Source organism: Rhizopus delemar, genomic scaffold, assembly GCF_000149305.1.
Source record: "Rhizopus delemar RA 99-880 supercont3.2 genomic scaffold, whole genome shotgun sequence".
NCBI classification, from domain to species: domain Eukaryota; kingdom Fungi; phylum Mucoromycota; class Mucoromycetes; order Mucorales; family Rhizopodaceae; genus Rhizopus; species Rhizopus delemar.
The window spans coordinates 4,289,563-4,317,113 of NW_027137828.1; the positions used below are offsets into that span (position 1 = coordinate 4,289,563).

The 27,551-nt window shown below is 35.0% G+C and overlaps 8 protein-coding genes across 8 annotated transcripts; 4 read left to right on the plus strand and 4 right to left on the minus strand.

Annotated features, from left to right (window-relative positions):
• Positions 1-734: 734 nt before the first annotated feature.
• On the plus strand, positions 735-2,405 carry RO3G_03914 (uncharacterized protein; the record flags this gene model as incomplete). The annotated part of the gene is made up of 5 exons (XM_067658504.1): positions 735-785; positions 836-1,865; positions 1,918-2,016; positions 2,081-2,347; positions 2,395-2,405. 5 exons carry the CDS (start codon positions 735-737, stop codon positions 2,403-2,405), a joined length of 1,458 nt encoding a protein of 485 aa, XP_067514605.1.
• Positions 2,406-2,706: 301 nt separating this feature from the next.
• RO3G_03915 (60S ribosomal protein L15) lies at positions 2,707-3,384 on the minus strand (the record flags this gene model as incomplete). The annotated part of the gene is made up of 2 exons (XM_067658505.1): positions 2,707-3,314; positions 3,378-3,384. 2 exons carry the CDS (start codon positions 3,382-3,384, stop codon positions 2,707-2,709), a joined length of 615 nt encoding a protein of 204 aa, XP_067514606.1.
• A 4,168-nt stretch (positions 3,385-7,552) lies between these two features.
• RO3G_03916 (50S ribosomal protein L22) lies at positions 7,553-8,290 on the plus strand (the record flags this gene model as incomplete). The annotated part of the gene is made up of 4 exons (XM_067658506.1): positions 7,553-7,592; positions 7,654-7,688; positions 7,755-7,988; positions 8,039-8,290. The coding sequence occupies 4 exons, from the start codon at positions 7,553-7,555 to the stop codon at positions 8,288-8,290; spliced, it is 561 nt and encodes a 186-aa protein (XP_067514607.1).
• Positions 8,291-9,144: 854 nt separating this feature from the next.
• On the plus strand, positions 9,145-12,029 carry RO3G_03917 (uncharacterized protein; the record flags this gene model as incomplete). The annotated part of the gene is made up of 8 exons (XM_067658507.1): positions 9,145-9,742; positions 9,797-9,881; positions 9,976-9,998; positions 10,045-10,404; positions 10,462-10,561; positions 10,621-10,776; positions 10,827-10,905; positions 10,959-12,029. 8 exons carry the CDS (start codon positions 9,145-9,147, stop codon positions 12,027-12,029), a joined length of 2,472 nt encoding a protein of 823 aa, XP_067514608.1.
• A 379-nt stretch (positions 12,030-12,408) lies between these two features.
• On the minus strand, positions 12,409-12,735 carry RO3G_03918 (uncharacterized protein; the record flags this gene model as incomplete). The annotated part of the gene is made up of 3 exons (XM_067658508.1): positions 12,409-12,490; positions 12,544-12,591; positions 12,644-12,735. The coding sequence occupies 3 exons, from the start codon at positions 12,733-12,735 to the stop codon at positions 12,409-12,411; spliced, it is 222 nt and encodes a 73-aa protein (XP_067514609.1).
• A 2,495-nt stretch (positions 12,736-15,230) lies between these two features.
• RO3G_03919 (uncharacterized protein) lies at positions 15,231-16,953 on the plus strand (the record flags this gene model as incomplete). The annotated part of the gene is made up of 9 exons (XM_067658509.1): positions 15,231-15,324; positions 15,393-15,490; positions 15,547-15,697; positions 15,874-15,915; positions 15,972-16,085; positions 16,142-16,219; positions 16,265-16,306; positions 16,359-16,620; positions 16,671-16,953. 9 exons carry the CDS (start codon positions 15,231-15,233, stop codon positions 16,951-16,953), a joined length of 1,164 nt encoding a protein of 387 aa, XP_067514610.1.
• A 152-nt stretch (positions 16,954-17,105) lies between these two features.
• On the minus strand, positions 17,106-19,975 carry RO3G_03920 (uncharacterized protein; the record flags this gene model as incomplete). The annotated part of the gene is made up of 2 exons (XM_067658510.1): positions 17,106-17,432; positions 17,489-19,975. 2 exons carry the CDS (start codon positions 19,973-19,975, stop codon positions 17,106-17,108), a joined length of 2,814 nt encoding a protein of 937 aa, XP_067514611.1.
• A 3,014-nt stretch (positions 19,976-22,989) lies between these two features.
• Positions 22,990-27,096, minus strand: RO3G_03921 (uncharacterized protein; the record flags this gene model as incomplete). The annotated part of the gene is made up of 4 exons (XM_067658511.1): positions 22,990-23,127; positions 23,203-24,359; positions 24,536-25,502; positions 25,558-27,096. 4 exons carry the CDS (start codon positions 27,094-27,096, stop codon positions 22,990-22,992), a joined length of 3,801 nt encoding a protein of 1,266 aa, XP_067514612.1.
• Positions 27,097-27,551: the final 455 nt, after the last annotated feature.

Genomic DNA, 27,551 nt, shown 5'->3' on the forward strand with positions numbered 1-27,551 from the left:
TTCCCCTCTTCACCAAAAAAAAGAGTGGCGGCGATCACTACTTTTTTTAAGCTTTAAATTACAGCCAAGATCCATCAATCAATTTAAACAGCAAAAGTTTAATTGCCTTATAGTAACACATACAATACAGTCTATTTGAATAGACCACATCAAGTATATTCGCATTTTTATAAAGCTATGATAGATTGACTTCACCGCTCAAATTTCTTATCAGAAAGGGTCCAACTACGTTCCTCTCTTTCTCTTTATAATGTTGGAAGATGCTAATTATTTTGAAACAGTGTAACTTTTTCGGAGTGTTAAGCAAAGCTCTCTTTTTTTTTTCTTAGCGCAAAGAATTAGTCGTGTAATTAATGAGTGTTTATTATGACTGTAAAAATTTCTATTCAAGGTAAAATGATAATTAAGTACGTAAAAACAAAAGCCCAAAAACAGATAAGTAAGGAGTGAAAAGGGAAGAAGGAATCCTTACCAATTGGGTGATGTATTCATTAGCTCCGCTACTTTTTTTAAAGAGCTTTTTTTTTCTTTTTAGTCTTGAAGATATTTTTATATCTTTTTTTTATTTTCTGTAGCTTTTTTTTTTTTTTTTCTTTTTTACCTTTTTTTTTCTTTTTCTTCAAATGTCAAATACAAACTCTGCTACTACTTATCGTAGGATTCGCCGTAGCACAAACTTTCAATTTGCAGAAAATCTAATTAAAAGAGTATCAAATGAAAATAATATTCAAGCTATGGGTACAGAATTATATGATAATGAAGGTTATTTCATAAAAAATAGTCAGGTTAAAAAGTAGAAAAAATTTTATTGTATTTTCTTTCTAACCGTCTTTAGTATATACAGAGATTGGTTCAAAGAGCTGTCACAGATGATGGGTCTCCTAGTAGTACTGAGGGTATATCCACTTCTACTGCTACAGGTAAAGGAGTAGGATCATCCGATGAAACGTCAATGTCAAGTCGCACGAGTATTACCATTACAGTGAACTCAAGATCAGACACCATTACCACCACTGCCTTTACACTTGAATCTCGAACAACCCAAGAGAGTGAAACTCCAAGCACACAGCAATCTACTCAATCGAACCCGTCAACAGAAAAAAGCGATACTGTTGCAGGGACTACGACTCTGCCGGATAATAATTCACAATCCACAACCACCGATCAATCCATTACTGCTACTACTACTCGTGTAACACGCTCAAGCATGACAACAGCTGAAAACACATCAGAAGTCACCACGAGGAGTCAACCTGTGACAAGTGATACTGTCAGTAGTACTACTAAATCAGTAAGCCAAGAATCAGAGACAATAACAACACGACCAGTTACATCAGTAACAAGTGATATGTCTACAAGTGTTTCTCCAACAACTACTGCTCTTCCTACTACCACTACTACTAATATTATCACCACTCATACTACAACCACTGATACTACTACTCCTCCTGCCAGTACCACTATTCCTCCTAGTACTACGACTATTGCTACTACTATTCCTCCCAGTACTACGACCATTACCACTACTATTCCTTCTAATACTATTCCTCCTAGTACTGATCCTTCTACTACTACTACTACTACTACAACTGATGTATCAACAACAATACCTGTTTCTTCGACGTCTACAACGACAACAATAACAACCACATCTAGTATTGCAAGTGTACCCAGCTATACCACAAATGTCATTAGCAGTGCTCCTATCACTAGCATTATTCCTAGTAGTAGTAGTATTGCTCCTAGTAGCTCTTCCACTTCAATTGTTCCATCCAATTTCAGTTCAATCATTTCTATTTCTTCTCAAATATCGACAACACCAACATCCTTTTCTTCATCTCCAGTGTCAACACCAACCATTGCTGGTAAATACAACAAATTAATTTTATGAACGCTTTATATAATTTCTATTTACAGGTGACAGCAACTCGGCTAATACTCATAATGCCGACCCAGTTAACAGAAATGCTATCATCGGTGGCGTAGTTGGTGGTGTTGGTGGTGCTGCAATTCTTGGTAATTTTTTTTTTTTTTTTTTTTTTTTTTTTGTATTGACTAAACGAAACTTTGATTTGAACAGCTGGTTTATTCTTCTTTTTATTCAAGAGAGCTAAAGGAAGCCAAGAAACAAAAGCACATAACATGAAAACTGAAGATTTGTTTGGACCCGACACCTGGAATCATAATACGATGGCTGCTGCGGGAACAGCAGCTGGAGCCAATACAGGACGACCCTTTGTTGCTCCTCACGATGCAGCACTTTTTGAAGAGATGCCACCAGCAAATCACGCAGCTTATTACTATAATGATCATGACTCATACCCTCAAGGAGATCCTTATTACGATGGTAATCGTACATCGTATAATGATTACATGTATTACGATCAACAACAGCAACCTTATGATCATTATAGCACAGGCTTACCAACCGCAAATCACGGTGATGAATACATGTACAACAATTATGAGCCACAGCCCACTTATAATAAACCTGATGCTCGATAAAAAATATTTCTGCTGCTCTTTCTGCTCCCCCCTTTTTTTTTAATTGTTTTATATAATTCCCGGTACCCCCCCCCATTTAAAAAGATTTACAGTCTATTATTCAATAAAAAAAACACTTAGAATATCCAACGTTTGTTTACAGACAATAAAGAGCTACTGCTCCAAATACATTCAAGCAAATAAAATTTATTAGCAAGAAATTTAACGGTAACGACGAAGGGAGAGAGTGTTGCGGCGCTTCCAGGTAGCACGACGGCCAGAGCCCTTGGTGTTGTTGAAGCGGTGACCCTTTTGGTGACCACGAGACTTCTTACCGACAGCAGTCAAACCACGAGCTTCACGACGCTTGTGAACGGGGTTGACGATCCAGTTAATACGGGCATCGTTACGGATGGCCTTGTGAGAGGGATCGACGAGGATGACTTCAAAGTACTTGTAGGTAGCGTCTTGGTTGATCCAGTAAGAGTTCAAGACACGCAAGTTGCGGCACTTGCGACCGACACGTTCTTCGGCGGTAGAGCGGAGAGAACGTTGGTACTTGAGTTGGCTGACACCTTCGTTAACGGGCTTACCGTAGGTGGCACCCTTGGGAACAGGTCTCTTGCGACCACCACGACGGACACGGATACGGTAGATGACATATCCTTGCTTGGCCTTGTAACCCAAACGACGAGCCTTGTCAGGGCGAGAGGGACGAGATGCACGGTGAATGACGTTCAATTGTCTGTATTCCCAACATCTGACACGAAGCAAGAAACGAGAAACATCAGATTGCTTCTTTCTGGCAAGTTCTTCGAGATACTTGTAGGCTGTAAAAAAAGTTTGAATTAGTATACACTTTGACATTGTTGAACATGTTATTTTTCACTTACCACCCATGACTATTAAAATGAAAGTAAAGGTTGAACAAGAATTGAAAGTTAGTTAAAACTATCTTGTCTAATTGTTTTGTTTGATTGTCAAGCGAGAAGAAAAATAAAAATTGAATAATTTTAATTTTCTAGATCATCAAATCTGGAACATTTTTGTTTAAAGGCGAATTGAATTAAATCCTTATATTAACTTTCATCCATCCATTGATTTGATATCAGACCATTTAACATCCAAGCCAAATCCATATATTTATCTTTCTCTCTCGCTTAACAATTAAACTTTCTTTGCTTTATTTTACCTAAAATGTATGTGCAATTAAAGAGAAGGAGATTGGTTACAGTGTAGGTTGGATTTGATACAGTGCTCCGGGATCCATTCTGCGGGATTTAAATCACAATCTGTGGTTTTAAGACTGACCAATTAGCGGGATTTAATTTTTTACAACCAGGACAAAAGGCGTATTTTTTTGTGAAGACATTTATTAAATACATATATTGCTACTATGAACTGTGTTGAGATAGCTCTCAAAATGTTCCAAAGAATTCTGAATAAAAGTTTTGAGGTGACGAACAGGAACGTCATCACAAGCATCACAAAATCCTAATTCCAAGTCCTCTATGTCGTCAAACTCACTGCATTTGACCTTATTTTTTACAATAGACCAATTTTGGTCTATTGGATTAAGCTCAGAGGAATAAAGAAGAAGATAGACGCATTTATATCCTCTGCTTATAATCATCTTGTCCAGTTTATCTGAGATGTGAATAAGTGCATTATCCATGACAAGATAAAACCCTTTCATTTCTGGTGGTTTATTCGTTACATCTAGTATGTTTGAAATGAGTTTTCAGTATTGGTCTATTGTAGCTCCTTTAAATACTATTTGTTTTGAGTATTTGATAGAAACAATCATCTTAAATCTACCTAAATTTGTATCGAATTATTGTTTTAGGCTCTTCAAACTGCCTAAGACACCAATCTATAATGAAGGCATCTTCACTGCTATATTCTGCTTGTTGCGGTACTAGACTTATTACATAGCTAAAGAGACATTTGGGACATAATGTGATATTATAAAACAGGTTTTATTTAAGCAATTATACAGTTTATTTCAAGTTATGTAAACAGAACTTTTCTTAGTTCTCAAAGCAGAAGCTATTTTAATTAACAGAACCAATCACGAGAAGGTGAAAGTCCATCTGACTCCAACAAAAAAGCGAGCAAAGTATCATGATTGCTATTGTATCCCCTTTACCATTACCGATAGCTCCTTCCTTGTTTCATATGATCAAAGTAAATGCCTTCCTTAACTTTAAATTGTAACAAATTAAAATAAGCTTTAGGGAGACAGATATTAAATAGCGCACAAAGTGTGCATCTTTTTCTATAAGATGTTTTCTTCTTATTTATTGATAAAAATTATAGTGTCTTTTTAAAAGGGTACTTAAAATAGAGAATAAATACATCATAAAATTAAACTTACTATACTGTAAGTTAACCCATTAAGAACTGGTATATATTAAATAAACAAAAATGTCAGGTACCCTCTCAATGTCTTTGTCGTGTACCTAGTATCAGTTCACAATTAAGCTACTTTTTATTCTCCTTTGACTTCTCTAAAAGTTGTGCAACACGATATTGAATAGGTTAAATGTGAATGGATTTAAGTTGATACTTGAATACTTGAATGGGTCAACCAGCATCAATTAACTGTTCAAGTTCTATTATCTGATCGAAATTGACATGTTATAAATCTAACCAGTTTATCTACCTTATTGATCAGTCCAGCACTGTTTTTTAATTAAATACCAAGACTAAAATAATTATTGAGAACATTTATTATGCAAAGGCTTTCTTGAACACATCTTCAAACACGCAGCGTTCCTCAACGTAGTGCATATATGCTAAAGAGAGAATTATTCAGAAGAATCCTTTGTTGCCTTGATCAAGAGCTTTTCAGCTCATTCGAGATTTGTCTTGGAGCTACCTTCAACTGCAAAGCCAGCATGGATCACAGCATCAGAGAGCATTCAACTGGTTAAAACAATTGTTGTAAACTGTCTTCCAGGTAATACCAGTCATACTCAAGATTTGGAATTAAACACAGATTTGATTGTCACTCCTGAAAGTGTACGAATAGAATGTGGAAAGTTAAAAAGAGAGAGCTGAAGTTGCTGCATGTCCGTGGCAAACCTTATCAATTTAAGAACAAAGTGAAATATCTTTTGCCAGCATATGGCCCGTAAGACTCAATGAGACTCATGATTTTTTTTTTTACATCCGACAAAATTTTATAAAGCAATTTCTTTTTCAAGTATTGATGAATCCTATCACTTCAAAAAATGAGAATACTTGTTAAAAAACTAAAGTATTCGCCTGTTGGGTCTCATCGTAACAGGTGCTAATATTGACTTATTAAAATCGAACTTTTGACAGTGGAGAGTAATTATCCAAAGACAGATTCAAACGTCTAAAGGGTTGACATGACTTAAAGAGATAAGACAAAGTCAACGAAGCCATCAACAAAGGTCACTCATTCTGACTAATAGTTGTTGAATTCAGAGTGCTTAAACTAGTTTATTGAGAAGAGGTAAAAGTATATAAATGTGCGTTTTCCAGACTTTTTTTTACGACTGCAATTATGGCTTTAAGATGTTTAACACGCTCTGTTTTTCTTTGGGAAAATAAAGCATGATTTATCTATACAAGTAAAATCTAAAAATTCATCTTGTGCCAACAGCATCAACGATGTTAACGTTGAAACTGAGAAAGGGCTGAGAAAGAAGAATACGAAGACAAGATTAAAGAATAGAAAGAGATATGAGGTACACTACATAAAGCCTTTTTGTTGTCCAACATCAAACTAAAAAAAAGAAAAAAAAGTGTGATAAATGTTCAAACCTTGAGAAGGTAAATCTTGTTTCAGGTTCCTTCTAGAAAGCTACAAAAGAAGACATCTCTTTGCTTCTTTGCTAAGCATATAGAAGAGGCAGACGTAGTTTTGAACTTTAATGAGAGAGTTACATTTATACCTTATGCTCTTTTTGTATAAGTTGCTTCAAGCAAATGTTAAAGAACAATCAATTTTTACATCATAACTGACCTGATAAGATAAAAAGTGATAAAACAGGGGTACGCGTCGTGTTCCAAGAAAAAAAGACATTTAAAAAGAATGAATGGAAGACTTGCTTTGTTTATTCATCGTTTTTTTTTCCTTTTAGTTTAAAAACAACATGCATAAAAAGAAAAAAAAACTTTATTGTCTCGCTATCTGGTCCTCTTCTTTCGCTCTCTGGTCTTCTTCCGTCACTATCTGGTCTTTCATTTATGGATATGGTCATACTCCTGGCTTCATTAAGCCTTTCTAAACAACAGTCAATTCTACACTGTAAACAAAACTATCGCCGTTCTCTTCTGAAAAGGAAGCAGAACTAGGCTGCAATCGATGATTGCTTTACTTTTCGGAGGTGAACACTTTTATTCTTATTTTGTTTATGTCTTGATGACTGAGACTGACGCTTCATATACCCTATCAGTATAACAGCAATGAAAAATAGTCAGTTAAAGATAGTGTTCACCTTCAGCACAAATCTACAAATCATTGTTTTGTGCATTTGTGTCACTTAAAACTCTTTACTCTTTAATGAACTTTAATAAACATTACAGCTTGACACATAAAAAGATGCCTTCCTCTTTTCAGCAAAATTATGCAATTTAACATGGAGCAATGAACATACAGAGGTTTACAAAGAAAAAAAAAAAATTGGTTTTTTAATACAAAGTTATACAACATCAAACTTGATGTGAATAGAACAATCTTACTGCTATGAAAAAAATTCTCATTACTTCGCTCCGAGCCGGGTATATTCAATCACCGATATGTAACTTGTAAAATAAGAATATCTTTAAACTAGCAGGGCACAACACATACAATCCTCCCTTTCAACCAACCAGTATGTATCGTGAATAAAAAGATTGCCCATTCAACAAAAGAAGAGAATTTAATGGAAACAATGATGGATCCATCGATTCAAATAAGCAAAAAAAGAAAAGGGATCTTTGGAATCCAAAGTGATTTTTTTTTCTGGAATGGGCACGCAACCTACAAAAAAATAAATTTCTAAACTAAATTTTGCTAATCAACTCTTTACTTTATTATAGTCTGTGAGCAACAATGGTCAGATACGCCGCTACCCCAGCCAACCAAGCTAAGGGTAAGAGATTTAAAATAGTGCGAGTAACAAAAATAATGTATTAAACATTTTATTCTTTTAGCCGCCAAGTCAAGAGGTTCTTATCTTCGTGTTCATGTAAGTAAATCTCCTTTTTTCTTGTAAGAGGATAGCTTTGTTAAAGTTTTTTTTTTCTGTATTTAGTTCAAAAACACCCACGAAGTCGCTGCCGCTATTCAAGGTATGAAGTTGAGCAAGGCTTATGCCTATCTTAACAACGTCAAGGAACACAAGCAATGTATTCCTTTCCGCAAATTCAACGGTGGTGTTGGTCGCACTGCTCAAGCCAAGGAATTCGGTACCACTCAAGGTCGTTGGCCCGTCAAGTCTGTCAAGTTCATTCTTGATCTTTTGAAGAACGCCGAAAGCAACGCTGAGGTAAGATAAAAAACGATTGAGAAGCCGAGAGACTGATCTATTGCATATAGGCTAAAGGTTTGAACGTTGAAGAACTTGCTATCTCTAGCGTTATTGTTAACCAAGCTCCCAAGCACCGTCGTCGTACTTACCGTGCTCACGGTAGAATCAACCCTTTCATGTCTTCTCCCTCTCACATTGAAGTCATTCTTACCGAAAAGGAAGAGGTTGTTCCCCGTGCTACTGATAAGAAGGTTGTCAAGCTTAACGCTCGTCAATTGGCTCGTAATGCTCGTCTCTTGGCTGGAAAGACTCGTGCTTAAACAAATAAAAAATGAATTCTTTCATTCCTTGTAATAGAAATATTTCTTTTTGTGTGTGTGTGCATAAGCATATAAATTGATGTGTGTGTAATCACATGAAGAGGACATCGCTTTTGTGAATAATAAAGTCTTGACTTCTATTCACTTGCTGGATTTAATTGGGTTTATTATACTAGATAACATTGAATCTTTGTATAACTTTGATTCTTTACTATCCTTCTAAAGAGAAAGATCTATTTATTCTCTTTTTTTTTACGCAAAAAGAAACTGCATCGTGTGTTGAGCAAAAAAGAAAACACGAGAAATTTCATTTTTAGCATTGTTTTATATAATACAATTAAACTACACATCAAAAAAAGTCGTCAAAGACATGAATTAGTTGTCAACATGACAATTTGACTTCATTCATCGATCTGTTTCCATGAAGAACTCATGCTGAAGAAGAAAAATAGAGTTTTGTGTTCCAATGTTTGGTTTTTCCCATTCATTTGTTACTATAAATTTTGCTTGTGATACAAATAATTTGATCTCTTTTTCAAAAGGTTCTGTGGTAAAACCAAAAAATTAAAGTCTTCTTTTTTTCCCTTTTCTTTCTTTTCATATTAAAAACTCTCTCTCTCTTTCTTATTAATGACAGACGCTATTATGACAGCGGAACAGCAGAAACAAGTTGTTGACAGCTTGGTTTCAAAAGCCGAAATGGAACCAAGCCAAATACATGACAAAGATGAAGATTCTACCAGTTCAACAGAGAAGAAAAAGAGGTACCAAAAGAATTAGGAATGGTGATAAGTGCTTTACAGTCTACAATCAACCAAAATAAACAAGATCCAAAGAAAGTCATTGTTGAGTCAATGCAACCAGTCGAACAAGGATCTACCTCACAACCAGCTGAACCCACTGCTACTGTGCCTGAACAATCAGTAAAGTCTACTACTGCATCTGAGCAGCCAGTAGATTCTGAAAAACCTATTGAACAGACAGTGCAACCTAAAGAACTAGCTCAACCTGCGGATTCCGTAACTTCAAATGAAGCCGAGGAACTTGTAAAATTAACTGAAAAAGAAAGCTCAAAGGAAGAGCAGAAAATAAATAAAGAAGAACATTCGAGTGAAGAAACGCCCGGAGAAAAAGAGGAAAAGCCTGAAGGGGAAGAAAAGCTTCATGATATTTTATTGGAAGATAGTGAAAGTGATGCTAAAAATAGCATGGATGATAGCCATTCCGCTTCTAGCTCTACTACTATTGAAGGAAAAGACATGGAAAAGGTTCAGACTTTTGAAGACATCATTCCTCCAACTCCAGGCGTTCCTCCACAGAACATGGAGCTTGGTCTAAATGATGATGTGGGAGACATTGAAAGCCACAGTGCAAATTTAATTGCTCTTGATAAAATTGACATTAAAGAAATCAAGGCCAACCCACTTTCTCCTCGAGAACAAGAGAAAGCAGGTAATCAAAACACACTTATAGAAAGATAATTTTGCTTACTTATCTGGCTGTTAGATGAACCGATACTCCGTGCTATTCGTCATTTATTTAATAATCGTTTCATGAAAGCAAAAAGGCTATTTGAAAACCAAGCAGAGCAGTAAGGATATCAGAGTAAACAAAAAAGAAAAACGATGAAGAGGTTATACTAAGCGAAATTTATAAAAGTGATCCATTATCTGCTTTATGTTTAGGCTCAATGGCGTTTTTAAAAGGTGTGTTCAACTCTTGTGCATTCTCCAAAAATTGACTTTCTTCAATAGCCATAATGACTACAGATGATTCGATGACTAAGAATGCTATTGAAGTGCTCACAACAGCATACAGTATTGCCTCTGCTCAAATTAATGCTGCGACAAAAAAGAATATTGGAAATTCTGTATATCACGCCATGTCGTCTTATTACAATTATATTAAAGTGGCTCGCGGATCAGGAGGATTACCTTCAAGCCCAAAACCTGCTACCTTGAAATCGATTAAAAAGGAGGGTATTACATTTATTCCCAACGGTGTCTTAAGAGCTCACGTTGCAAAAGCTGAATGCTGCCTGCAGATTGCCATATTACAGCTATTACAAGAAAATGTAATGGGATATATTAAGTGTGGAATGAATTTAAGAAGAGGTAAAGAAAATAAATACATCGACTTATAAACAACATGATTAACAAAACCTTTCGAAGCTTATACAAGCTACAGTCTGGTCTGGCAAGAATATAAACGTATGGGACAAGTTTATAATGAATTTATTGATCGTGATACAATCTCAGGCATACAATTTGGGTAATTTTTAATGAAAAAAAAATGTGGTGTGTTTTCATAATTTAATGACATATATATAGTATTGGTGCTGTACATCTTGTATTGTCCACACTTCCTCAAAAGGTGCTTCGAATCGTTTCTGCTTTTGGTTGGAAAGCTGATAAGCATCTTGGATTTGCTCTATTGAAACTTTGTTTAGAAGAAAGAAGAATACGTTCGCCTATGGCATCTCTTATGTAAATAGCCTTTTAGTTCTATTGGGATAAATAATTAACACTTATCCTAGGCTCTTGGCTTATTATACCGTTCTTACATCCTTATGCCCACAAATGTTATCAGATGACTACACACAACCTGCTATTGAGGTACATAAAGATGTTCCCTCTTTTCTTACGAATACTAAATGATTATTTAATAGACCCTATTAGATGCTCAACAAACCTATCCAAACTCTGCCTTTTTCCTCTACTTTGCCGGTCGAACCTCTCGTCTTGCTCGCAATCTGACACTTTCTTCTCAATCATTTACTTATGCTATAGAAATAAGTAAGAATGAATGGGCCGAAGTAGAGGTTTTGCATCTTTGTAATTATGAAATTGCATTTAATTACATGATGAATCATGACTGGGAAGAAGCTGCCAAGATATTTGATATGCTATACCAGGATCGATACTGGTCCCCAGCCATTCTTCGTTACTTGACCGGAGCATGTTTGGATATGATGGGTAATCGAACTGAGGCCATCTTGGCCTATGCCGAGGTCTCTCAGCTGTCTGGTACCAAATCTCACAGTGCGACATTGATGGAAAAATATGTGCAGCGTAAGGTGACCAATTTCCAGGATACAGGCTACCAAGATATGGACATGTCTTTATGTGCTTTGGAATACCTTTACATCTTTACTGGTTTTAACTTTATGACAGAAGAAGCGTTAGATAAATCATTGACTGCTGTTGACCATGCATTGAACCAGATTGTAGAAGCCGAAAAAACCGAATTTAGTATTCGTACCAAAGAATTATTACCCGACACACCTCCCCCTCAATACTTTGATCAACGAGGTGTCTTGTTGTTAATCAAATCTTCGCTTTATAATGTCATGGGACGTTATACGGACGCCATCATTCACTTGAATTGGATCATTGACCAAAAAGACCAGATTTTGCTGGACAAATGGGTTGTGCCCTTTGCCTTTTGGGAAGCTGGTGTGACAGCATGGGGAATGAACAATAGGACGCGCAGTCGAACCTTTTGGGAAAGTGCGTTGAAATTCTCAAAATATGATTTTGAATATCGACTGGCTATGCGTGTCAACTTGGCCATGACAAAAGCAGAGGAAATAGGTATTCCAAAGCCTGAGGATATTGACCCTGCCAAACGTTATCTTAAAAAGGAGAGCCGTTCTAGTCCCAGTGATTCTATTCAAAACCAGCAAACTTCTACTGACTCGGTTCATTCAAGTGTGTCAGATCGTGAAGTAGAAGCTTAATGACTTTATTGTATATCTTTTTTAATCTCTTTTGTAACTTTGATAATAAAATACCAATTGATTTTAATCCTTTTCATGAAATTATATTGTGAGCCAAGAAAGAAGCATGAATTCAGGAGAGATCATGAACCATTTTTTACATGTGAAATTAAAATTCTTCAACTATATATTTTTGCTTCTTTAATAAGCTAGCTTTCTTTCCCCAAATAATGATGGTCTTTAACGTATACAAAGAGATGAAAGATCAAAAATAAATCCAAGACATAAACAAACAACAAACTTGACAATTTCAAAAGAGCTCACATATGCCCCTTTTTTATTGGGTATTGTACATTATAGTTCTACACATTGTCCAAACAGTTGGAAATCAAAGCGCGTTTTATTCATGGTGAGGAGGTCGAAGCCCAACCTTGATGGGATTAATTAAAGGATGCAATTGTGCCAAATAAGTAATGGCCCACCTAAATAAGCGAGTTAATTTTCTATTGAGAGAAAAAGAAGCTCTCTTTTTTACATCAAATAGCAGCAAGCAAGAGACATGATTATAACAGTTCGAATAACACTAAAACATAAAACAAGTTAAATTTGAAACATACAAAAGTCAGTGAATTTACGTCTGGTTGTTTCCTTTAGGGGTAGCAACATAGCCTAATGCAGACACGGCAGCAACAGCAAAGAAAACCCAAATGATATTATATCCAGACATTTTATACTTGCTTGCAAAACACAAAAAAAAAGGTAAAGAAAATAAGGGGGAATAGGTGAAGTGTTTGAGATTGAGAAAGTATTTTTTTTCAATCTCAGGTGACGTAGTTAAACATAGTTTAGCAAGCATTTACCATCTCTTATAAGCTCTCTATGACCTCTACAGTAGGTTTTGTATCCATCTATTTATGTAATCATTTCACCTATAGTCAAAGTATTTAATATAGTATAGCCTATAATTCTGTCTCTATTTACGGCCATTCAGTAAACAGCTCTAACAAAAGTAATAATTTATATAGTTGCATATGTGTGATTCTCTAGTAACGATGTCCAAGTCGATTTTCACTCATCAAATAAGAATTATTGCATGAAATATAAGAGGGTGTAATAACACATTTATTTTTACTTTACATAAGTTGATTGATCTTGTTATGCAACAAATCTAGATTTCGGGTAGATCACTTGAACTTCTTATATTGTCATACGTTTTCACAAAAGAAATCATCAAAATAGAGCTTATTATATGCTTTACTTCAATAAAACTAACAGTAAATAATTATGTCTAAATAAATTCGTGTTTTATGCGTTCAGCAATCTTTAAGCAAAAACAATTACTGTTCAAGCGGCGAATCATGCACCTTTTTTTTTTTTTTTTTTTTTTTTTTTTTTTTGGGGAACCTCTTTTTTAATTCGGATACATTATTATTGATTGTCCCTACGACAATAGTGGTTGGCTCTACTCCAACTCTGGATGTGGTTATAGACTCTGAAGCCGCGTTTTTATTTTCAATTTATATATAATAAAAAATTTAGATTTATTTATACGAAAGAAAACACGTTAACAAAGGTTTTTGATAAAAGTACTAGAGAGAGGTAAAACATTAGAGCCAACAGTAATATAAAGGACGAATCTTTATCGCATCCTTTGTCTTCGTTTCGCCAATATTATTACTGTATGCCGCCCTTTGAAGCTTTTTTATTTAACAAAGCTTTTGAATCGAAATAATTAACGGTTCTTAATACAAAGCAAACGTTTCTTACAATTTAAGTATTTACTAGTTTTAAAATAGCTTAAACTTCAAAAGTTCTTTATTGAATCAAAGCTCAAATGATAGCTTTAATACTGCATGATACATTTAGCTCTTACATTCGAAAGATTATGACAGATACCGAGAGACAAAAAGAGTTTCGGCAAAACTAAAATCGTAAGAATGAAAGAAGCGGAAGATGGGATAGATCAAAGAAGAAGAAGTAAGTAGTTAAAGTATAAAAATATAAATAAGAATTATTTTCGAAAAAAAAAAAAAAAAAAAAAAAAAAAAAAAAAAAAAAATTGGAGGTCTTGAAATCTCATTTAGACCTAAATTGCATTTATTCATACTACTTTTTTTATAGATAATTTTATCATTTCATGTAAGTTTAAAGTGAGGGTTTTCTTAGCCCAGAAAAGGCACTTGTGCACTTAGATGAGGGTAAACATATATACGATGTTGGGTGACAACTCACCAGATGGAATTGTAAATATAAGTATCAAAAAACCATGAACCATTCCACCTTCAAAAAAAGAAAGCAGCAAAAAGAAAAGTGATTTCAGAGAATATCAAGGGTGACATTGTAATTAGGTATTACTTTAGTAGATAGTCTGTTAGACGTAGTCGATTAGCATGAAAAATTTAATGGACATTATCTAGTGGTGGATAATACGTTATTCACATGTATATTGATTTTACAGAATTAATTGAGAATCGCAGATACAGTTGTATGTGTCATTCGTTGCATTCTTCTGATCTCAATCTAGTTGAACAATTTTGGTCTGCCTGTAGATGCAAGCTTAAAAGTGAACAGTTGCTTAAGGAAGAAGCTCCGTCGCAAAGGATCAGATATGCCTGTAATCGAGCAATTTTCGAGGATTTATAAAGATTCTGTAAGTACTCTCACCTTAAATTAGTCGATTGCTTGAACCTAAACTTATTTAATAAGATCTCTTATTGTTTCTTTCTTTTTTCTTTTTTTTTTGTTTATAAGGTCCGGACCAGTTCTATATAAAGTAAAGCGAGACTAAAAAATCCCTTCGAGATCAAGGATAAAATAGATCAATGGAAAAGTAGGAGGAAGATAATAAAAACCTTGATGCTTTAAGAGACTGTTTAGAAGAAGCTGACCATGTAGAATTCTGATGCAAGTATCTATATGGTGGTGAAGATGAGATAGTTTAGATAAGATAGACCATATGGTTAGTCAACGAAGATCCAAGGGTGATTGAAAAACCTGAATGAAAAATTTTTGCTGATAGAAGGGTCAAAAGAAACGGCAAAGGATCCTCAATAGTGCACTTTGCACATATGCAAATGTTTGGATTTTTCAATTTTGTCTGCGTGTGAATTTTCATTTCGAAAGTGTGCTTGTTTTGAAAATGTGCGAATATTTTTTCAACATCGTGTGATACATTTATTCCAACAATTATTTAACGCGTCACCTCTTATTTTTAAAAACTAAATGCAAGCTGTTACATCCACAACAAACACTGAAAATAAATGGAAATTTGCTCAATGTTTTGGAGACAAAGGTGATTCAGACGATATTACAGAGGGTAAAAAGAAAAAAAGAAAAGAAAAAAAAAAGCTCTTATGTACATAACTTATTTTTGTTTTATTATAGCGGATATTATTTCTGCAGTAGAATTCGACCATACAGGAGATTATCTTGCAACAGGTGATAAAGGTGGTAGAGTTGTCTTGTTTGAACGCAATGAAAATGTAAGCTTGATTGTATAACTAACAAAACAAACTATACATTAAATCACAACATTTAGAAAAAAGGCTGTGAATATCGTTTTCATACAGAATTTCAGTCTCATGAACCAGAATTTGATTATTTGAAAAGCTTGGAAATTGAAGAAAAAATTAACCAAATCAAATGGTGTAAAAGACAGAACTCTGCCCATTTTTTACTTTCTACCAATGGTAACTAAAAACTTACTTGAATATAAACCCAAAGACTAATAACAAACTGCAAGATAAAACAATTAAGCTTTGGAAAGTATATGAAAGAAGTCTTAAAATGGTGAGTCAGTCAACAATGACAATAGGAAAGGATACTGTAAAGCCAATATTCAATCTACCTAAAATGAGTTATCAAGATACGATTGTTGCTGCCATTCCTAGACGAATCTATGCAAATGGTAACCGTAACGGAGTACGAAAATCGCATGATTATTGATTTTTATATATTTTATAGCTCATGCGTATCATATTAACTCAATCTCTGTTAATTCGGATAATGAAACTTATATCTCTGCTGATGATTTGAGAATTAACTTGTGGAACTTGAACATTTCAGATCAAAGCTTTAGTAAAAGATGAAAACAAGAGTAAAATAAAAGGAATTGAATTAATAGAATGTATTAGATATTGTGGATATTAAACCTGCCAATATGGAGGAGTTAACTGAAGTCATCACCTCTGCCGAATTTCATCCTCAACATTGTAATTTATTCATATACAGTAGCAGTAAAGGAACTATTAAATTAGCTGATATGAGAGAATCTGCTTTATGTGATCAAAATGCAAAAGGTAGCAAGTCATAGAATTACTTTATACACAAGAGTTGACAACTACTTTATAGTTTTCGAAGAAGCAGAGGATCCTTCGAATAGATCCTTCTTTTCTGAAATCATATCCTCTATATCAGATACCAAATTCAGTCAAGATGGAAGATATATTTTATCTCGAGATTATTTGTCGCTTAAGATTTGGGATATTAATATGGAGAAGAAGCCCTTACGAACAATCAACATTCACGATAATCTGAGGACAAAATTATGTGATTTATATGAAAATGATTGTATATTTGACAAATTTGAATGTTCATTTAGCGGTGATGGAAAGTAAAGTGATATAAAGTAAACATATAAAACATATACTAATGGATTGATAGAAATTTGATGACGGGATCTTATAGCAATAACGTTCACATATGTGACAGTACGAACGAACGTGAAGTTGTATTGCAAGCTGATAAGAGCGTTTTTAAATCCAAGAAGGCAGGCTCTACAAAGAATGGAAATAACCGTACGATTATAGGCTCTGTTAGAGGAAACAATCGTCGAGATGAAAATGAATACATGGACTATAATAAGAAAATATTACATGCTTCTTATCATCCAAGGGAAAATACGATTGCTGTTGCTGCTACAAACAACCTCTTTATTTTCACGTAAATATACTTTTAGTTGTTTGTGTATGTCATTAACTTTTTATTATATTTTACATAGTGAACAATAAATTTACCTGAACATTTTATTTGCATACAATTAAAAGAAGAAACAAGCTACAGTCGAAATAATAAGAAAATGAAAAAGGGAATATATATTTATATGTGAACACTATTCGCATTAGGCGACATGGCCTGATATTTCTTGAACAGTGGCTTGCTGCTTTCATCTATTTCATCTGCTTGATGAGAATATTTTCGATTTATGAAGGGTACAGGTGTTTGATAGCCGTATCCCATACCAGGTTGTCCATACACTGGTCTAACATGAGACATGTAAGGATTAAGCGACGGTTGTTGCTGAGGAACCATTTGAGGAGAAGCAGCAGGGAATCCTGGGATCATACCCATAAGGTTCATTGGGTTAGTCATTGGGTTCATAAAGGGCATCATTTGCATCCCATATCCATTTGCATACAGCATCATCTACAATATGAAATTAGTTTAAGTAATAAAGAGGAAGCGCCAGTTAATATATCTACCTGATGCTTCATGGCTTGTTGCTGTCTTTGCTCTAATATTCTTCTTTCTTTTTCTCTTTCAAATCGATCTTGGTTATGTTGATTCACTCTTTCAGCTACTCTAAATCCATTTCCTTCCTTCTTATCCTTCTCTCGTTGAGAGATCACAGCCACCAGTCCACTCTGTGGAGCTCCTTCCTTCTTTGTTGATACCTGAATCAGAGGTTGACCAGTTGCTTTTGCGTATTCCACTTGTTCTTTAGCACTCAATTGTTCACCAAGATACATGTCCAAAAGACTATTTTGAGGAGCAAAATGATCACCCAAAGAAGGAATCATGGGACCATCCACATCCGAATCATATGAATCATCGTCGTAAGGATGCTTTGACTTGCTTACTTCATCCTCTTGTTCTTCAGCATTATTCCATTCTGGATCCCATTGCTGGCTATTGCGATGGTAACGGTGCCCGTGGTGATTGCTGTGAGTACTAGAAGCAGTGGACCTCGATTCAGATGATGAGGGTCTGTCAAACGAGAGCTTGGTTGGTAGTGAGTATTTTCGTTGATGAGGGTCCAAAGGCAAGTCTAGGAACTTTCCAAAGTCTGTTGTTAGACTAAAGTCACCAAACATGGAGGAGGGTTGCTTATTTGAAGGAGCATCATTCAGTGAAGATTGCTGATGCGGAGTGGAAGTATTTGTAGCGTTGATAGGCATAGACAGTTTGCGAGCATGTTTTTTTGGCACTGCATATTCTTCATCACTAGGTGTTGAGACTGAAGAAGAAGTGACAGAGCTGGATGCATGAACAACTGCAGCAGCTACAGCTGCAGCAGTAACATCCTTGGGTACGTCAAACCCGTTACCAAAGTCAAAATCAGGAATAAGACTATCTGCCAAAGAAGCAACACTGGGTGCAATGATGGTTGAATTTGCTCTACTTGTTTTTCTTCCAATAGGTTCATCATCACTATCTTGCTCTTCATCTTCATCATCTTCCTTGTATTGCTCATCTTCATCATCTTCTTGATCACTTTCATCGCTTGAGTCAGCTACATGTCTTGCAAACTTAAAAGGTAAATTAGTAGGCGTATCATCGCTGTCGATAGCAACAATGTTGTCAGAAGAAGACCATTCTTGCTGAGGTTGCTGATGGCTATCGGCTGTCATGACTGTGATTAAGGGTAAACTGTTTGCTCTTTGTCCATTTGGCCTTAAAGAAGGCGGTTCAAAAGAATGATCCTTTTTGATGATATCCAAAAATAATGCCTCAACTTCTGCATTAGAAGCTGGTGAGGTATCTATTTTATCCACTACTTGATCTACTTCTATAAATAGCTTTTGTATACCACTGGATTGTATGATTGGTTCACCAAAGTTAAGAGACGATGGATTAAAGGAATCCTTGAGTAAACAGGTAGGTCTTCCATAAAGTTTAAAGGTATCATATATACTGAATAGCCATTGAACCGTCAATTGGCACTCGTTTGCCATAAACCAACAAGTAGCGGCCTCTTCGCCTTTTAATTTGCAATCCATTCGGATCATGGAGCCATTTTCAATCAACTGAGCTGATTCAGGATAAATAGCATGAACACGAGTAATATCAGACAAGGCCAAAAGAGGTGTCTTTGATTTCTTTGTTTCATATAACATAATAGTCTTTTGTGTTGCTTTGGTCTTTTTGTTATCAGGTAAAACGACCCAGTACTTTTGCCATAATGTTGTACCAGGTAGTCTGACTTGCAAGTAAGAAGAATGAATGTTCTTTCTGACTTCGACCTCTTTACTGATTAATAGTTTATGTGTAAACAACTGATGTAATCTCTGTTTTTCAAAGCATGAAAGTCGGATAGCACTGACCCATCGGATCATGGTGGCATGGTCTGATGTCTCAAAGGTTAGATCTGATCTTTTGGAGTTGTTGGTGATTGTAAATGTATGCTTTGTCTTTTTATTGCTGTTGATCTCTTTATTGCCATAAACAGTTGTTGTATCTAGAATCTGTACATAACTTGGCATCACACAGCTTCCAGTTGCCTCTGTGTCCCACAAGATTAGAGTAGAGCCGCTTAATTCAACAAACATCTTTGTCCTTGTCTTCTTTTCATCTGAACTGTATCGCATTAAATATCCTTCAATATACACCTTTTGAGTAAAAGCTTCGAATAAACGGATAAAAGAGAGAATATTTGCGTGATGCGATAATCCTACGTCGTTCGTATCATCCATAGACATGAGAGGTGATGAAGTAGAGCAAGTAGGAGTTGAGGCTTTTACAAATCTTGAAGGTCGTATACTTGTCGCCCTTGGTTGAGTGTTCCTGACTGAGATAGGCTTCAAAGGTACCTTGAGTGCTGATTCGGATAATGAAGCTTGAGCCAGTTTTCCGGGATGTCGGGATGTTACAGGTGGTACAGGCAAGAGCTGTGCGTTATTGCCGGCTTCCTGATTAGCAACATCGCCTGGGGAAGACGCGCGGCGAAGGAAAGGGTTTTGTCTAGGCATCTAGTTTTTATTTTTTTCAATGTATGTCTTTAATAGCTTATAAAAGAAAGAGCATTACCTTATTAAGTTTATTACAATTTAAAGGAAATAATTAAAGGAGGCAAATGACCAAAAAAAAAAAAAAAAAAGTAAAACAAACAAAAAGAAAAGAGAAAAAAATAGATTGGAGCTGATTTCATGTTTGTACTCATATATTTATATATCTGGACTATCAATAAAAGTGCATAAAAAATCAAGGGGCAAAGAATAGATAGGGGATACTAAAGAGAGAGAGAGTGAGAGAAAAGGGAGAGGAATAATAATCTTTTTTTTTATCTAAAAAGAAAAGGGGAATCCATTTTTCTCATCCCTCCTACTCAAAAGCGAACTCCTCCCTCTCTATATCTTTTGTTACATGTCCTCAAATCTCCTGAAATAATTATTTGTTTTAAATTAGAAGCAGATATAAATAAAGTCTTGTTGGTTCTTTCTCCTTCTATCAAAATAGTGAATTATTTATAAATATCTACGCGTGATTTTTTGAACAAAGAAAGAAGAGTAGCCACTCTTATTTCTGCGTCTTTATGTTGTGTAAAGAACGTGGGTCATACTCTTGAACCCTATTTAATAGGAGCAATATATCAGTTTATATAACCAGATTGAACAGATTCTCTATAGGCATTACTTGTGTTCATTCAAGGCATTGCTTTACAGCTATATTTATAATTGAATTGGGCTAAATTCACTACTTTCTCGGCATAGAATACCAATTGGATTTATGATCAAGTAAGTTTATTTAATAATAAACTTTCAAATGTAAACGAGGGGAAGAGGGAAACTGTGAGAATAGCCTGAAGATAACACATAAAAAGAAATAATCCCAACAATCTTTTTTCTTTTTTAATTCATCTAGACGCTTTAATTAGTATCTCGATTTCAAAAGTTAAATCATACACGATTTCACAGAAAAAAAGACGCTATAAATCTTGATAATAAACAGGAATGACATTAACCAAAAAGAGTATGTTAAATGAGTCTCTTTTGAACTTTATAGGGAACATGCCTCATGTAAAATAAAAAAAGCAGAGCTTGTGTTGTCAAACAGAGTGAATAAAGATATTTATGATTTGGTGAGTAGTTCTCTGTTCGTTTTTGTTTGCTTTGTATTATGCAAACCGGCGTAGAAAGGGCGTTATGACTTATCCTGAACAGGGTGCTAAACTTTATTCTCAATGCCTACAGGCGCGCGCGCTCTCTCTCTCTATCTCTCTCTGTCTAAGGAGCTGAAAGCGTATTTTTATGAAGAAGCTCAATATATTTACATGGCTTTCTTTGTTCTTTCATAAAAAAATAGATGAAGAAAATGTACAATATAAAAATCCTTTAAACATGGACACAGTCATTTAATTCATGGTGATAGTAATTACAAACTGTATTAATGAAATATTGAAGACCATATTTCAATGACAATTTATGTAGCTTAGAGCAGATTATCTGTAATGTAGCAGAATTGATATTCTAGACATTATAGAATGGCACTTTTATAAATGTTCTGTTAGAGTTTTAAAGATGTAACACAATAAGATTCTGCAGGAATATATGCATAATGATTACATTATATGAATGCTTGTCATTGGTAGATCTCAGATACTATCCAACCTTATACGCAATGCTCCCCCCTTTCATTTAAAATCTGTGGTATATGCTTGATATTATTATTAAATGTTCTGTTTTTGGACTTTAGTATAAGTATACATCAGGCCATTTAATATGCATAATCATTTTCGAATGCATTTAATAATGTATTGTATATTTATGCCTTGTAGTAAAATAAAGAATCTGAAAATGCCAAAAATAGTATTGGCCAAGTAAATCACTTATTCTAAACAAACGATTCATGTTTATATAATGGAGTATTGTGTAACTATAATATACCATAGGGCTATATGGCTAGCTTCATAAACCAAAATGAGTAATGACGTACTTAAATAGTATACTCATTTATTAGTATATCATTTTTTCTTTCAAAAAAAAAAGGGAACACCAACAATAAAAATAATTAGGCGGGAATGGCATATTTATCAAAACAATACATAGTCATCCATCAAGCCAGGACCTACGGTATTTAGTTGTTCTGATAGCAGTTGCGATTTTGTTCCAAGCTTAATAAACCCTAGGATTCAATAAAGAGTGCATGAATTGAAACGTTATAGACGCTCAGCGCTTAACCTGTCTGTTACCAAGTAATTTTTCTTAAAAAAAAGGAGTGCGCTTAATTTAATGAATCTCCTTAGATACTTTTAAACTTGAAAAATAAAGGGAGAAAGTTCCCCTGTATATGTACATGTACATACTGAAAACTGATGTAATGACTTATATTATCTCTTTACTATGGCTTTGATTAGAAGATTCATTAATAGATGAGCCATAACTAAATCTCAACTTATTGATGTAATTGTTCACAAGATGTTGATATTATTTTATATAAGCTTGCTTAGATTGTTGTATAGATTGTTTAATAGTTGCGAGCAAAGGAAACACTTCTCCTAGACTTACAAGTTTTTGTAACAGAATCCTAAAAAATCGTTTTGCAAATTGACAAACCTTGACATTTTCTACTTGTGTTTATTAAAAAAAAAGGAGAATAGAGAAGAGGGAAAAAGTTTTCTCTACTAATATCTTACAAGAGCATCAGTGCTCCGCCACTAAATGCTGATCCCTCCTATAATTGATCTTTCCATACAACGATAAGGACATGCAAGTATATATTATATCAAGTCAAACTGTAACAAGACAAAGTGATTGTAGCTTATACAATAAGCAAAACCAATCCATAATTGCTTAACGCAACAATTGCATCATGTAGCACATCAAGTAATCCAATAAAGGTAAGCTATTTGAACTTTTTTTTTCTGACTCATAACACATTCTATATTAAAAAATCATCAACCGTTGTTAAAGAGGCTCATTCGCCTTTTTTTATTTTTAAACAGGACGTAGCAGTTTATGAATTAGCAGTTAGGGCAAGAGCAAAATTATTTCTTCTTTTTCAAGATACTTCTTGTTTTACGAAGACGGTATTTGGGTTGAATTTCTTCAATTAAATTGGCTTCTTTCTGTTCAATATTGTATTTTTTACAGAAGTTCTTGATTGTTACTTCAATCGGCTCATTCTTTTTCACAAAAGAAGAAGTGAAATCTGTACGTTAGAAAAGAAAAGCATATGGTTCGTTTCAATATAAACTTACCGAGAACATATACAAACATTTATATGTTTTGTCTGTAATTAACACTTTAGACTTCCCCAAGTAACCTGGAAGCTTTTTGTATTTTTTCGAGTCATCTTCTGGCTCTTCAAAAGGTATTTTATCATTATATGCACACAGATTGGACGTAGTAGAAGTACTTTCAAAATTTTCGTTATTTGAATAAGTAGAGCGTACTTCAAGTGCATCAGTTTGAGAAAGCAAATGTGAGCCACTGACTTCAGCATTGGCTCCAACATGAAGTTGTTTCATCAAAGGATCGGAAGAAATGTGATCATCGGTAACGGTATCAACCTCAGTGGATGGAGTGAGTTGATTCATTAAAAATTCGAAAGGAATATGGTCATCGGCTACATTATCGTATTTGGTAATAAATCGTTGCTGATCCTTCGACGAAGCAAGCCGGGTTGGGTCGTTAGATATTTGCGTGGCAAAAGGGGGTTGTTTTGCTAAAGGACCAAAAATCGTGCTGTTATCAACGGTGGTATTGGTTTGAGGGGGTGACTGATCCATTGAAAAAGAAAAAGAAATGGAGGATATTGTATGACTCGGCATTTGGTATGGATGTATATTCTTTTCTTCTGACCAAGATTCAGCTTGGCCTTCTGCAGCTACAATATCAGTAAATAAGACAAAATCTTCCTTATTTATCGAATTTTTATCTTCTGTATCTGTTGATATATCAGATACCAGGCAAGGTGATGATAGATTAGATGATTTCTCGTCCTCTTTTTCATTTTCTTCTGTAGGTTTGTTAACTGTGCAAGCAAACGTTTCAATAGGTATAGGGCTGTTATTCTCATCAGATGTTGGCTGTAGTACAAACGTTTGGTTAGCATCCGCAGTAGTATTGCAAAATACAGGTTCTGACAAAGTAATTTGGCTGTCAATGTTTAAATCCAACAAGCTTTCCAAAGAACGCGTTTGTCTTGGCTGGAGAGGGGCCTCTATATTATTATGAGGCCCTAAGCTTTTTGCCTGGGGTTGTTTCCAACAGTTTGTCAAACGCTCAGGAGAGGCATAACCTCGACTATGTGAATTGCCCTTTTTTGTTCTTGCTGATCTTAGAAACTTTCTGGTCACTGGGTACGCCTTTGTGATGCTTGCCCATTGCTCCTTCGCCTTTCCGTCAGGGCACCCTACAAAGAGCAATTTTAACTTATACGGACAGTTTTATGAAAAAAGAAGGAAATGTTACCGTTAGCATAATAACTGCCATGTCGATCATTTGAAGTCTGATGTGAACTATTAAATGCTCTACTGGGCTTCTTCTCATTGCGCGTAGTATATTTAGCAAGTGATAATGGTTCTTTACGTTTGTTCCGATCATTGGTATTGAACGATTTACATTTGTTAGGTGATAAATTATGCTTGACCTTTACAACAACATCATCATCATCATCCTCACCATCATCCAAATCAGAGCTCTCATCAGAGCTTACAATGGATATAATAGATTTGGAAGCATATTTTCCTTCAGTATCACTGAATGCACATCTATAAATAGGCGAAAATAACGACGTTAAATCATTTATACTATCATCACTTGCCGTTCCATTGGATGCTTGCTTGTTCTCGATGTTATCCAAGATGGAATCGTTCTCATCAGCATATGGTATCTGTCCTTGCTCTTCTTTTTCACAATAAAGTGTCTTTTTTTGCTCCTCAAGTACTTCGTGCGCATAGCCTTGGATACTCAAATCATCCCATTCGATTATTTTGTTAGGCGTACCCCAGCCATCGCCTTCAATAATAAGAGTATCATTTTTATGGCGATTGTTTATTTGCTGCTGCTCTAACCATCTTGCTTCAGCCCAAGTAGTCTCCGATTCAGCTTGTAAAACAAATTCACTATAAGAAGCATTATTCCAAAGGCTATCATTGTTTTCACCAATTCCCCAAGCACCCAAACTGCTTCTTTGTTTATTTTTGGTGTTGTTAAAGCTGTCATCGTCCTTATAATCATTATTGCATTTATTTTCACAATCACTATCTTGTGTCTCCTTTTTCTCCTTTACTTCTTCAAAAAAGTCGGTATCAGATAATGGATGCATCAATCCATTTTCCATACAATCACTGTTGTTTGCAGGAAAAGGTCCATTGTCGGTAAAGCCTTTAGGCAAAATAGCAGGCATAGCTGGACGAGGAAATAAAGGGGAATTTGGAGCTTCTAATTGATTTGAATTATTTTTGGTAGTTAAATTGGCTACATTTATGGATTTGTTCTTACTTGATATACAAGGTTGAGCTTTGGTCTTTTGATGTATCAACATTTTATCTTCCTAAAATATAAAACCGATTCTTTTTATTGTTCCTTTCTTCTTCTTTTCTGCTTACTTGTTCAATTTCTTCAAACAAAACAATCAACTCTTGTGTTGTCATATTCAAGCGCTTGGCTAATAAAATAATTTGATTGCCAGACAAAAGGTGATCTTCAGGTAAAGAACATATAGCAGGATCATTTGAATGCGCAATTGCATGGATAGCATCTCTATCTAATATAATTCTAGACAAGTCTTCTTGATCTTTACTAAATGCACCGATTGCTGAATCCTTCAAATCTTGATAATTGATTAACTTGATAGAATTCAGTCGGTAACCAATGTGTTTACAACAAAGCTTGTAAATGTCTGCAGGTAAAACAGGTCCACAAGACTTGATATAGATTTCTTTGATGTAAGTTGTTATAGTAAGAGTATCAATTGAGAAAAACCCAGAATGTATACTTGGACATTCCACAAGATTCAGTTGAGATATATGCTTAATGCAAGGGTTGTTGATTATAGACATGAGCCCTTCGTTGGTTATCTGAGGACAGCCCTTTAAGCCTAATACTTGCAAACAAGGTAAAAAATTGCTGATATATTGAAGGTTTTGGTCCACAATGTTCAGGTTTTCAATCAAGAGTTTTGTGAGTGGGGGAATCCATTCGGGATGGTGCTCATTCAACAGCACAGGTTCAACTTTATCAAGTGATATTGGATCCGCCCTAATTTCCAGATGTTGTAACTTATTACAAGATATTAAAGAGATTAATACAGTCTGTGGACTAATCAGAGTGCATCCTTCCAAACAAAACTTGGTTAAGTTAGGAAAGGCATGCAATACATGACGAACATCAATGTCTCGTACTTTGTGAGCCTCTGTTAAAGCGAGTTTATCCAGTTTCAAGTGACCTGGCGTACAAATTTTCTTTAGCGTATTGAATTCCATATCTTTTAAAGAGAGCTGAAGATCGATCAGATTTATAGCTTTATTAATCAATGTCGTAGCCCAAGCTTCATTAAGCCCAAAGGATCCATCTAAATGAAGGCTTGTAAGCCTTGGTAAGAAGCTGTTAACATTAAGTTGCTTATTGGGACGACTGCCAATGATATGAAGTTGAACAAGTTGGGTTGCAAGCATAGAGAGTTGTTCCCAGTCACCTGACTCCAACTGCCAACCATAGCAAGTGATACTCGTTATGTTCTCACAGTGTCTAGCAAGCAAAAGAAGAAGCTTTGGTTCGGCCAAGATTTGCACATTGGATGGCATGTGACGCTCCATGGTAGAATGTACGATGGTCTTGAAAACAGTTTCCTCAGGTACGTCCAAATATGCCAAATAAAAGTTGCGCACCAATAAGGCTGTCTTTTTTGAAGTGCTGACTGCTCTTGTAAAATCACGTAACTGTTGAGATCTTTCAAAACGAGGAGCTTCCCAAAGAGCTTCCATTGCAGCAATGGACCAGTTAGGATGAATTAAACAAGCTTCATATTTATCTTTTTTGTCAATCAATAGCTGACAAATATGCTTCATAACAAGTGTCGGTAATCCAACAGGTCGCTCCGTTGGCTCTTCAAACTGAAAGTTGTCCCAAATCTGATCTTCGTTCATGTTGACGATTGCTATTATATACTGTTGGTCTTTCTTTTCTTTTCTTTTTTTTTCTCTTTGCTTTATATTTTATCCTCCTTTTTTCTTTTCTTTTTCTTTTTTATTCTGTTGTCTTTTTTTTTTTAAAAAAAAAAAAGCTAAAAAAAATTCTCCAAATAGCCTTTTGAATTTTTATTTATCATCATTTCTTATATTGAACTTCCTTATTAATTTCTGCTGTTGTTCCAAAAAGCTTGCAAACACGCGATGAAAAATAAGGTCATTAATTGTAATACGGGGGTTTGTACAAGAGTCTCTAATCGGTATAGTAGACAACACATTTATTTTATGTCTGAAAATGCAACAGCTAAGGAGGTGACTGCATCAGCAGGAATTTAGATACTATAATAAAAAAAAGGATGGAATTTCTACGTTTTAGAAAGATCTAAAGAGGTTTATATGTGATTTGAGCAGTG